The 13,116-nt window shown below is 50.2% G+C and overlaps 1 protein-coding gene across 1 annotated transcript; it reads left to right on the forward strand.

Moving 5' to 3' along the window:
• Positions 1–6,537: 6,537 nt before the first annotated feature.
• LOC308342230 (group IID secretory phospholipase A2-like) lies at positions 6,538–11,779 on the forward strand (the record flags this gene model as incomplete). Its single annotated transcript, XM_080802531.1, has 4 exons — positions 6,538–6,625; positions 9,227–9,371; positions 10,019–10,125; positions 11,634–11,779. The coding sequence occupies 4 exons, from the start codon at positions 6,538–6,540 to the stop codon at positions 11,777–11,779; spliced, it is 486 nt and encodes a 161-aa protein (XP_080658657.1).
• Positions 11,780–13,116: the final 1,337 nt, after the last annotated feature.

The following is a 13,116-nucleotide window of genomic DNA, read 5'->3' on the forward strand; positions in this document are numbered from 1 at the left end:
GTGGCTTCAGAAACATTTATTTTCTTATACGTCCAGAGGCTGGAAGATGCAGATCAAGGTGTCAGCTGGGTTGGTTCCTTCTGAAGTCTCTGTCCTTGGTTCACGGATGGTCATCTTCTCCCTGGGTCCTCGCATGGTCGTTCCTCGCTACCTGTCCCTGTCCCAAGCTCCCCTTCTTAAAAGGAGTCATATTGAATTAGGACCTACCCTAATGACTTCATTTTAACTTAATTACATCTTTAAAGACTCTCTCCAAATATGGCCACATTCTGAGGTACCAGGGACTAGGATTTCAATATGTAAATTGAGGGAGGACACCATTCAGCCATTGTCCACATGGCCCACAGCTACAGCCCACTAGAAAAACCAGACTTGGGAGTGACATTGGGTCTGATCAGCCCTCTGTTTGAGTGGTCTGACCCTTTAATGTCCCGCTAACCCCTCTGGAAGGGAGCAAATAGTACCAGCTTCTGAATTGTGCTTTGAGGAGAGAGTGAGAGCAAAGGCTTTGCCCAAGGCCAAGCGTTGTTATATTCCACGGAGTTAATGGTGTATCCCTCTAAGCTAACCCTTTTACCAGGGCTCACAGGGCCTGTGGGTCATATCAACAGTAAGAAATGCCTCTGGCTTATTATCCAGCCCATGTAAGTCAGAACCCCCTTGAGCTCCCAATTCCCAAATAAAGTCTGGCTGTTATTTCTGGGAGTCTCTGTAGGAGCCTTGGGAGCCCCAGGCTTCTCCTAGTCTTCTCTTCTGCTCCCCCATGTGACCTCCACAGCTGTTCATGGAGGTCTCAGCACCCCAAAGCTGCAGGCTCTCAGACACTCGTTGGGGTCACCCCACCTTCCAGCCTCAGAGCCACTCTTGCTCTGCTCAGAGGAGGGGACATGCCTCCAGCTCCACACTGTGCCATGTCTGCTCTCCTCTGTCCCCTGGGACCCACCCCATGACTGTAGCCTAGGCCTGAAACTTCTATATGGCCCTCTCCATGGGGCTCCAGCCAAATCCCCCAAGCGAATATCTTGGTGTCCACAGTCATCCCCCCATTCTGACTCCTCAGGCAGATCAACTCACCTCCATCCAAATCATCGCATGTAAATTGGTAGGAGATCTCTATCCCCACCCGGAGTTGGGGCACCAGGGGTTGGCACAGCCCAGGTTCCAACCAGCTCCAAAGTGTCTGGTTGCTCTGGGGACATCATGAGTTCCTAGTGGGGATCTGCCTTACTCCTTCCTCTCTGCATCCTACCCAGCGTGCTGCACATGCTGGCAGCTAGCGTGTAGTGGGTACTCAGGAAATGCCTATCAAATGGAGCCATTTGCTGGTTTCCCACAGAATTTCTTGGAAGTGTGGTCTTTGCCTCCCCTAAGCTAATATCAGTAACAACACTGGCTGTCATTATGGAGAGCTTACAGTGTACGAGCCAAGCACCACATATGCCCCTTGGAATCCTTCCAGAAACCCCAGTGAGGAGCTTTCTCCTTTCCCTCCACCTCATTTAACAGATGAGGAAACAGATGAGCCGTGAGAATCCACATCAGGCCAGGCGGTCTGGCCCCACTTCCTTCTGAATGCCCAGGCTCTGCCGCCTCCCAAATTGGGGTGGTGCTGGAGGAAGGCAGCAGGGGCAAGCCTGGGGCTGGGAATGGAAGAACCTTCTGGTAATGACCACCACAAAGCTGCTGGCGGTGGGGATTTCAAGTGATTCTGAAAGTACATTCCATGGCCACTAGTCTGAGTTTAGGTCACTCTGAATGAACTGAGAGGTCAAAGTGGAAATCCCCCTGCTATGTGTGACCAGCCCTGGGTCATTTAGACACAAAAGACTCTGGGTCTGAGACGTGTGGGGAGATCAGTTTGCCCAGCTCCTTGCTGGTCAGAATTTTAGATTCTTTCTTCCTACGAGGAAGGGTCACCAGGTGCCGTACATTTACTGATCACCGCCTGTGTGCCTGTATTCCCCGTCATTCCACCTGAACTCATGACAGCAAGCCAGCAGGGGATGCATCGCTGGCCCCATTTCTCAGATGGGAAAGCTGAGGCTCAGAGAGATGAAGTAGTGGAATCAAGGTAATGCCATTGTTAAGCTGGAGTTCAAAGCCGCAGCAGTCTGATTGCAAAGCTGTTGGAGGAATTCTCACAATGTGAGCATGCCAAGGTAACCAACACCCAACCAACACAGGAGATCAGAGACAAAGCTCAGAGCCTCCAGGGAAGCACCCTTTCCTGCAAACCTTCGGTAACTCCGAGCTTCCTCTTTGATGCCTTCTGCACGTTCTGGTGGATGGAACCCAGGCCACGGGACTGTGGCAGTGAGTGGAGCTTTGAAGCGAGGGATGGGTCGAGGGGAGGATTCCGTCACTGGCTAAAAGGACAGGCTCTCCCCCTTGGGGATACCCCTTAGGAGATGGGGTCCACCTTCTTCTCTTCTGCAGTGAGGTGGGAGAAGCCAGTTTCCAGACTCAGGCCAATTCTCCTCACTTCCACCTCCATCAGTGTGGGGAGGGCAAGAAAGTATGGTGGAGCCCCTGGGTCCAATGGTTCATCTGTAACATGGAGATTAGGGCAGTATCTACCCTTATGTTATGATGTGTGAACCATTTAGAGCAGTGCCCAGCTCACAATAAGGGTGGCTCTGGCAGATCTGTGTTCAGACCCAAATTCCCTGTGTACCAGCTGTGTGACCCTAGACAACTTTCTAACCTCTCTGAGCCTCACTTTCCTCACCTGTAAAATGGGAATAGCGTATCTTCCTCAAGGTGCAGTTGTGAAAATTAAATGAGACAGCAACCCAGTGCCTGACACACAGTAGAGTCTCAGCCAATGGTAAATATTCCTAACAGAATTTGCACGCCAGCATCTAAGCCACTCCTGCTCCTTTCCACCCGCCACCAGGAGGTCTTGACAGGTTGCAATCTAATGGTATCATCAAGTGTTTTTCGTATTATTTCCAGGGAAGTAAAAGCACACAGAACTTGCTAACAAGTCCTAAGGAATGACCAGACCCAGTGGAAACTCATATGTGCTGATGGGGACAGAAGCAAGAGAGTTTCTAAATTCCTACAGACTTCAGAGAATGGAAGAGGCTTAAAACCTTGCTCTGTTCCGCCCCAGCGATTTCACTTCTGGGTATCTATTTTATTTATTTTATTTTTTAAAAGATTGTATGTATTTATTTGACAGACAGATCACAAGTAAAGAGGCAGGTAGAGAGAGAAGAGGAAGAAGGCTCCCTGCTGAGCAGAGACCCCCGATGCGGGGCTCGATCCCAGGATCCTGGGATCATGACCTGAGCTGAAGGCAGAGGCTCTAATCCATTGAGCCACCCAGGCACCCCTGGATATCTATTTTAAAGCAAATACCCTTTGGGGCACCTGGGTTGCTCAGTGGGTTACGCCTCTGCCTTCGGTCGTGTCATGATCTCAGGGTCCTGGGATCAAGCTCCACGTCAGGCTCTCTGCTTGGCAGGGAGCCTGCTCTCTCTCTGCCTATACTGCTCTCTCTGCCTATACTGCTCTGCCTACTTGTGATTTCTCTCTGTGTCAAATAAATAAATAAAATCTTTAAAAAAAATAAAGCAAATACCCTTTAAACATAGACAAAGCTTTAACATCCCAGTGTTAATCATAATAATGAGTGGGGGGTGACCTGAAAGTCATAATAAGGAAAAAAACAATCAATAAAAAAAGACCCAGAAATGACCCCAATGACAGAATTAGTAGATAGAGCTATAGAACATTTACAATAACAATATTCCTTATGCTTAAGACAGGAAAGCTTGAGTGGGGTAAGTAGAATCATAGATTTTTTTTTAAAACCCAGATCAAATTTCTAGTGAAAAACAAATACACTCAGAGGAAAGGAACAGTGGATAGGACTAAGGCAGATTTGACAACACAGAAGAAAAGGCTAGTTGTTTTCTGTTCATTGAAGCAGGGATGGTACTGATAAAGATGATGGTGATGGTGGGAACCATCATAACTACCATCTGTTGATCTCTAGCTTTGGACCATCCCCATTCACCTACCATGTTGTTTAATTCCTGCAACAGGCCTGTGAAGTAGGTACTGTCATTGTTCCCATTTTACACATGAGGAAGAGGAAGACATGATGCTCCAGGTGAGGCAGCTGGAGCTCCAGGGAGTTTAGCCTTAACCCAGGTGGTCTGGATTTGAACACCACCTCCCACCCTCTTCACCTCCATGAAATGCTACACAGCCCGAGCTGTGGTCACTGTGGTGGCTTTCTTTCCATAGGTGGGGCCCAGTACAGGGTGCTGGATGCACATGTTCTCTAAACCCCATAGCGATCAGAGAAGGGAGGGACTATTGTCCTCATATTGTCCCCACCAGTGAATGAGGAAACCAAGACTCATGTAGGGCGAGCGATTGGCTCAGAGTCCCAGTGTTGGTAAGAGAAGGAGCCAGAATTTGAAGCAGGTCCCTCTGGCCCCAAACCTAGCCTCTCAGGAGTGCCCTGGGGTCTCAGGACATGTAAGGGACAGTGGTTCTGAGGCCTCTTTGTAGCATGAATGGTATGTCTTCTCTCTCATTAGGGAAAAGCCTCTGGAATCAACAAAGTACCTGTGGTCCTTGTTGGTTTTGCTCCTACCCAAATGATAACTAGATCAAGAGAAGCTGGGATTCTGAGAGGTACCCACATGCCCCATCAGGAGCCCAGATCTGGAGGACAGTATGGTGAAGTCCCACACTGAGAGCAGTGTAAGGGAATGACCACAGAGCCCATGATAGAAAGGCATGTCGCAGACCATGTCCGGGACATATGGTGAGCTTACTGCTTGCTTATTTTGCATGAAGATTATTTTCTCACAGATGAAGTGGTCGGTTGGTGACTGAATCAAAGAACAAAGGAAAAAATTAGACTCAAGAGAAAGAACTCTCAGCAGTGACTCTTACTGGGACACTTTTTTGGGTGAACTGGCAGCAAGGTCAGTCTGTGGACTATGTCCTTGAGAGCCATTTAACAGGTATGGAAGAAATCCAATCTCTACTACCAGTGGACCCTCTATTAAAACTTGAAAGGTTACCAGTGGAGTGTTTGTGGGAGACCATCTCTACAAGGCCTGCCACCAGCACCCCCACCCTAGCTAGGCTGAGTCCACACCATCGGCCGTGTTAGGATTCTTCTACACAAACGGAGACAGACCCGCAGAGTAAAATGTCAACACCCATCAACTGCCTTCAAATTGTGCCCATGCTGTGACGCTCAAGTTCACTTTAGGAACAGATCCTACGAAATAATTCTGGACACAAACTGAGATCTAGCCTCAATGATGTCTCTCACTGTACCACTGTATGGACTAGTATTACAAAATTACAAAAATAAATGAGTGGAAACAACCCATATGTCCATCAATAGGGGATTCATTAAATGTACAGCAGAGATGTGTAAAGGAATACAGAGTTGCCTTGCCAACTGTTAGCACAGAAGAATCCTTAATGACATGGAAATAGGTTCAAGCTATATGGGTCAGTGAAAAGACCAAGGACTACTTGTAACATTTTTCTAATCTGGAAAAGGAAAAGTATGGAAAGGTCCATAGAACCATAGAACGAGAAGAACAGACACAAAAGGTTAATGGTAGAAATAACTCAGGTGCCTCTCAGTGGGTGAATGAAGTTGATGGAGTAGAGATACCAAGATGAAACAGGACTTAGCCGTGAAAAGAAGGCCATCCAGCCATTTGTGACATGAATGGACCTTGAGGACATTATGCTAAGTGAGATAAGTCAGAGAGAGAAAGACAAATACTGTTTGATCTCACTTATCTGTGGAGTCTGAAAAAGCCAAACGCAGGGGGCACCTGGTTGGCTTAGGCAGTAAAGCATGAAATTCTCAATCTCAAATCCAGGGTTAGTAGTTCAAGCCCACGTGAGACATGGAAACTACTTTAAAAAAAAAACAAAAACACTTCATAAAAACAGAGAGTAAAATGGTGGTTACCAGGAGACAGGGAGGAGCGAAAATAGGACAGGTAATGTTTATGACCAAAAGCTTGCAACAAGCAGTAAATAAGTCCTAGAGATCAAATGCACAGTCTAGCGAATACAGACAACAATATTACATTGTAATCACTCAACTTGCTAAGAGATTAGATCTTTATTCCAACCACTAAAAAGAAATTATAATTCTTTGACGTGACAGAGGTACTAATTATTGCTAAATTGGCAGTCATGGTGTAATAAATGAATGTATCCACTCAACATGTTGTACACCTGAAATTTACACAATGTTATATGTCAAATATATTTCAATCCCAAAAAAAAGGGAATGGTGTATACCGGGTTCACAAGCGATTTAAGTTGTTTTGTCTATGATTTTCAAGTCTCCTCCACTGAATGTGTTCATTTTGCAATCCAAAGGTTTAAAAAAAAAACTGGTATTAAAAATAAAAACAATAAAATTCCCCTGTTGCTAAAAACAGGAAATGGAAAGAGTGTGCCAGATGCCAGAGCTGGGAAGGACAGGGGTGGGCTCTGCCGGGTGGGGCGACTCTGATATAAAAGGCTGCCTGTATGGAAAGGGACTTCCAGCAGCTGCGTCCACTGCTCTGTGCTGGGACCATGGAGCTTCCCCTGCTGTGCACACTGCTGGTGTTTGCCGGTGAGCTGGGAAGGGAAAGGTGGGACGTGAGTGGGTGCTGTATCTTCTTCCTCAACTGAGCCTCTGCTCTGATCCCCTGCGCTGGCCCCCCGTCCTCAACCGTTCTGCCCCTGCAAGGAGCCAGCATCAGTGGCTGGTCCCCTAGAACGCTGGCTTTGGCCAGGGAGCTCTGGGCTGCCACACCGTGCAGCGTGCCTCTGGTCTGCCATGAGGCTCAGACACTGGGGCTGGCTAAGCAGGTGCCTGCAGGACTTTGGACACAAGTTACACAAGTCCCCCCTTCACCCTGCTCCCCTCTGTCACCTTGACCAGATAATAACAATCTTTCACTTGCGCACAGCACCATGTACTTTTAGACCCCTTTCTTTCATGTTCATTGTCTCCCTCGAACCTGGGAAGAGGGTCCTGTTAATGGTGGTGGGAGAGCGGGCGGTTTCCATTCAATCTTGTGCAGATCAAATGTAAAAATGTGCTTGCTAGCGAATCGGTGTTTTTGTTTCTCAACCCATCCAAGTATCCAGTGTTAGAAAGGATTTGTACTTTAAAGTGGGGTTTTATATAATCCTGGGACTACTAAATTTTTTTAGAGGAACACATCTCCAGGGCTATAGCAAAAACCATTGGGGAAATTGCAGTCAAGCTACAGGAACTCATCTCTCAGACATAAAGAAGCAATACACTGGAGAGATAAAATACACAGGCGAGCCTGCATTCAAATGCTGTCTCCTGGCAGGATGACCTTGGCCAAGTCACCCCATCTCTCTAAATCCTCATCTATAAAATGGACACAATAACACCCTCTTCATAAGGTTGTTAGGACTTTGAAGAGAAAATGTATCCAAAAGGTTTAGCAAGTGGGATTAATAATGAGCAAACAAGGGGCGCCTGGGTGGCTCAGTGGGTTAAAGCCTCTGCCTTCAGCTCAGGTCATGATCCCAGGGTCCTGGGATTGAGCCCCACATCGGGCTCTCTGCTCAGTGGGGAGCCTGCTTCCTCCTCTCTCTCTGCCTGCGTCTCTGCCTACTTGTGATCTCTGTCAAATGAATAAATGAAAAAAAAATCTTTAAAAAAAATAATGAGCAAACAATAGCTTCACACACGGCATGTGCGTGATGAGCTGATAGCCGTGTAACTCTTGAGGGAGGGGCGCCCATCCCCCTTGGTGGCAGCGGATAGAAAGAGCTGCCAGGACAGGAATTACTGACAAGCTAAGCCAGTTCACCAAAGGCATCATGACCCCAGATGGAGCTCCTCTGTGTCTCAGGGCTGGTTTCTCCTTACTGTAAAATTATAAGAAATAAGACGACCAAACCAAAGCATTCTGAACCAAAGCTCAACTTATAGCTTGCCTGGCAAGGGAAAACTACATCATTCAAGTGTGAGTTTATTTGTGTATTGCTAAGCTGACATGGAAAGAGCCAGACTTGGGGCAGAAAGAGGGACGAGGTAGACCAGAAAGGCAAGATTCTGAATTCAGGTCCCTGGTTGGCACACAAGGTGGGTGGTAAGTCCGCTATGGCTTGCCTCCGGTTTCCTTAGCACAGAAACTGGGCTTCCGGTGGGCCTGGGATGCGTCATTAGTCCCCTCAAGGCTTAGCAAGGGTGTCCAGTTGGAGCCACCATGTCAAACAGGAGTAACAACATGGGTTCCTGTACATTGAGGGGACACACCGGGGACAGAACAGACCTGCAAGTACCAGACACCCCTGGTCACTTTTAGCTGCAGCCCTGGGGATCTCACCATTGGCCCATTGCACAATCCCCTCCCAAATCCCCTCTTCCCACCTCCCCCTCCCCCAACTTAGGGCTCACTCCCAGGTGAGCCACGGGAGTGCTTTTTTCTGTAGCTTTCTCTAAGGGAGGTGGGGGAGGGGGTGTGCAGGGCCGGGTGCAGGGAGAAGGGTGAGCCTTCCTGTTCCAGACTGGAAACTCAGTGCAGAAGCAGGAAATGGCGCCAAGTCGCCTGGGGTTTCAGTCCTAGCTCCTCCATGTACCGGCCACTGTGACCCAGTACGAGACTCGAGCTGCTCATCTCTAAAGTGGGCATTAAGCATAGTTCTTGTTGTACTAATGTCAGTTTCTTCGTTCCCAAAAGTACACTGTAATTACGTAAGCTGATCATAACTTCAAAGGGAAGTGGGCGAGGGGTGTATAAGATCGCTCTGTAACTCCTTGCAACTTTTCTGTACCTCAAGAAAGTACCAAAATAAAAAAAGTGTTTATTGGGTGGGGAGGATGAGTATTTATCTCACGGGTTGAATGAAGTCAGTAAATGACTACATGAGCACCTGGTTGGCTCAGTCGGTTAAGCAACCCAGGGTCCTGGGATCGAGTCCCACTTTGGGCTCCTTGCTCAGCAGGAAGCCTGCTTCTCCCTCTGCCCCTCCCCCTGCTCATGCTCTCCCTCTCTCTTTAAAAAAAAAAAAATGTAATAAGCATTCACTGTTGCTGTATTTTTAACAGCCATAGTGCATAGTAGCTATTGTCATTTTATTATCCAAGGTCACTGGTTTGGTCCAAGCGGGCACAAGTGCCAGGCCTGTGGTCCGCTGGCCACCTCTGATGTTCATGTCCTCTCTTTGTTGATGGACTCTTTGGCAGGTGTGATTCCAACCCAGGGCGGGATCTTGAACCTGAACAAGATGATCAAACAAATGACCAGGAAGACACCCCTCATCTCCTACTGGTCCTATGGCTGTCACTGTGGACCTGGGGGCAAAGGTCAACCCAAAGATGCCACAGACAGGTAATCCCTTCACAGGCAGGGCGGCGGGTGGCCGTCCTGTCCTGCCCACACCCCGGGACTCTCCCCTTTCCTGTTCCCCCCTGTATTCACTCTATGAGTTCATTTTGTGGTCTGTTCTAGCAACCCTGCCGAGGCCCGGTACCGTCCAGGCCCTCCTGGAGCTTGTCTTCTGGCTGGTTCTGCAGAGTCTCTAAAGACCCCCTGCCCTTGCGACCCCGATCTAGTTAGAATACCCACATGCACTCCCTGCTGCCACTGCATGCCGTTTTTTAAAAAAATGCCTACTTCTTTTTTGCCACTGTCTCGTGCTATCTTCACCAGGCCCCCTGGGGAATGGGCCAGGAGGGAGGAGAGCCATCCAGACCCAGGGTCACTTCCCTCATCCACCACTTACAGGCTGTGTGGCCCTGGGCATGTGGCTTGACCTCCTTGAGTCTGTTTCTTCATTTGTGAAATGGGGATCCTACTAGTGCCCCCATCACAGGGTAGTAGTGAAGATGAGGAGAGTATTCACACATGAAACACATGCCTGGCTCACAGGAAGCCCTCAATAGGCCTTAGCTAGCGCACCCTCCATAGTGTGCCTCAGTTTCCCCCTCATGCAGCTGTGCTCCCTGCCTGTCCCTCCTCCTGTCCTCTCTCTCCAGGTGCTGTCAGAACCATGACTGCTGCTACGCTCACCTGAGGCAGCACCAGTGCCATGTCCACACAGACCACTACAACTACACCTTTTCCCACGGGGACATCCAGTGCCGTGAGTGCCTGGGGTCTCGGGTTTGGAGTTAGAGGCTGAGGCTGCCTTCACGTGCTATGTGACAGTACACAAGCCATTCAAGCTGTCTGTTTTTCTCATATGTCCAGCGACAGTAGCAGGGCTCTGGAGGAATGGGGCTGGGAGTAGGGAGAGGTTCAATGGGTGTTTGGATCTGGAAGGGTGGCAGACCTCAGCTTGGATCCCAGAGCCACAATCAACCAGCTGTGTGACCTTGAACACATTTCTTAACCCCTCGGAGCATCGGTATTCTCATCCACAAATTCAGGATGATAAGAGCATTCTACTCCCTAAAGTTAATTCCAGAACTAAAATGAGAGCAGACAAGATGAGCCTCACACATGTCTGCTGCCAGGCACATGCTCAGATAAATCCCTTGGGCTAAGTACAGTATCACTGTTACAGCTTACATTGTTACTGGTCCTCAGAGCAGCCCGGCCAGGAGCAGCATCACCCTGATGATCTCCATTTTACAGACAAGGAAAGTGAGGCCAGAGGGAAGAGGTGTTTGTCCGGGGTCACCCAGGTGACAGAGCCTGGGCTAGACCTCGGGTCCCCCCCGGCCCTGGGCCCCTGCCTGGAGACAGCAGGCAGCTCCCAGGGCTGGGAATCAAATGGGCTCATCACATCACTGCCTATTCATTGAAGGCTTAATAATAATAGCAACAGGGGTGCTTGGGTGGCTCAGTCAGTTAAGCATCTGCCTTTGGCTCAGGTCATGGTCTCGGGGTCTGGGATCAACCCTCATGTCGGGCTCCCTGCTCAGCGGGTAGTCTGCTTGTCCCTCTCCCTCTGCCCCTCCTCCCCTCATGCTCACTGTCACTCTTTTCTCTCTCTCAAATAAATAAATAAAATCTTTCAATAATGATAATAGCAATAATAATAGCCAAGATTTATTGAGCACCTACTGTGTGCGGAGCGCTTTGCTTCTCCTGTACTCTCAGCAGCCCCAAGGCCAGCCCTTACCTTCATCCCAAGGACAGATAGTGAAACTGATGCACCGAGGTCCGTTCAGCCTTAGTCTCTGCACATGCTGTCCCCTCTGCCTGGAGCACACCCCCTCGGCCACCGCGGCTTTCCACAGGGGGAGCAGACCCCTCCCACCTCAGCTCAAATGGCTCTTGGTGCTGAGTCCCCTTCCCCCATTTTACTGTCTTGTAGCCCCTGCGTCATCCCTTACTTCCGCGAGGAACAGGCTATGATCCCCATTTCTGTGCTTCTCGAATATCTGCTGCCCCCCAGGAGTTCGGGTCAGTCCTGTCCCCCTAGGGCCTGCCACAGGATGCTCAATTGTCTAGTAAATGGATGAATAAATGAATAAAGGAGCAAGGCACCCAGGGGGGTCACCATACGTGCCCAAGATCATGCGGCTAGAGCCCAAGCAGCTGGGCAGGGTACTCTAGCTGAGCAAGGACAGGGCTGCCTTCAGAAACTCCCTCCAGGCACCCTAAGGCCAATAGACACTGATCTCTGTTCTCCTCCACCTGCAGCGGACAAGGCGAGCTGGTGCGAGCAGCAGCTGTGCGCCTGTGACAAGAAGGTGGCCCTCTGCCTGAAGCAGAACCTGGACACCTATCAGAAGCGCCTGCGTTACTACTGGCGTCCCCGCTGCAAAGGCCAGACCCCCACGTGCTAGGAGTAGCCCAGCCCGCTGCCCTGCACTCCCTCCTCCGTTCCTTAGCATCTCGGGCTCTGGAACTCCACCCCTGCCCCAGCGTCAGACCCCCTCCACTGGCCTGGGAGGGTCTCAACCACGCCCCCACCCTCCTTCTTGTTCTTGGACCTTCCAAATCTTTCCGACTGAGGCAGACGCTCTCTTCTGAGCGTGGATTAAGATCTGAGAAGAAGCCAAGTCCAGGACGCCCCCTAGGGATGGTGTTTGGGCTGAAGCTGCAGGTGTTAGGGGTGGGGACTTAGGGGTCTTGGTGTGGCAGGTCCTCCCTCCCACTGCCACTGCCACTTGCCAGCCCGAGTCTCCCCCTGTCAGACACACTGTCCAAGCTGCAGCCGGAATGGCCTCTCTGAAGGGCAATGCTGGTCCTTCTGTCCACATGGCTCTACTTCTTAAAACCCAAAGCCCCACCACCACCACCCCAGGGAGGACTTTTCACAGAGTTTGGGGCCCACATTGTCCACCACTATGTCGCTCTCCCAAACTAGGCTGGGCGGTCCTTGTGGGAAGCACCCATGACCGTTTTGGACTTGTTGCATCTGTGTACCCAAAGTCATGCCCAGGATCAAGAAGGAACTCCACGAATCTCTCTGGAGCTAAAGGCCAGATGAAGCTGCCTGGTCCTCTTGCTCCAGACCCAGGTCCGCACGCACACCTGGTATGTCCTCTCCTGCTTCCAGGAGCTTTCTCAGGCTGGAACTTTGGCTGAGCTCTCCTCCTGCCACCCCCAGGTGGCCAAGCCCCACCGAGGCTCCTCAGGGTCCCAGGGCCACGTGCAACAGAAGCCTCCCCTGGCTGACTCCTCTTTGGCTCTGAGGACTTGTTCCGTCCTCCAAACCCACATAGCACTTTATGGGTCTGTAATCTACCAGGTTTGATCTTAAGTGGGATATAACATCCGGCCCTTTCTGATCCCCTCCCGCTGGACTAGAGCTCCTGGAGGACAGGGGCTTTGTCTCTCATCTTTGTTTCCTCTGCTCCCTGAAATAGCAAAGGGGCTCGGTTAATGCTCATAGACAAATGAGCCCATGAGGGATGGATGGAGGTTGTGGTAGATGCTGCTGGTACCCCACCCAGATCCCCACCTGGCCCTTTCCCCAACCCCCAGCAAAGCCGGATGTTTGGCTGCTGTGTGCCCACATCTGTCTCCTCCTCCTTGTCTGCTGGGAGCTACCACCCCTCCCACCCTGCCCACCTCTAACCAGTGCCTAGAGAGTGTAGTACCGGAAGGATGTAATTGACCAGCCCCAGCCTCCATGCAGGACCACCAGGCGGCATGGAGGCAGGCTGAGGCCGGACGT

This window comes from Martes martes (genome assembly GCF_963455335.1).
Source record: "Martes martes genome assembly, chromosome: 4".
Lineage (NCBI taxonomy): Eukaryota > Metazoa > Chordata > Mammalia > Carnivora > Mustelidae > Martes > Martes martes.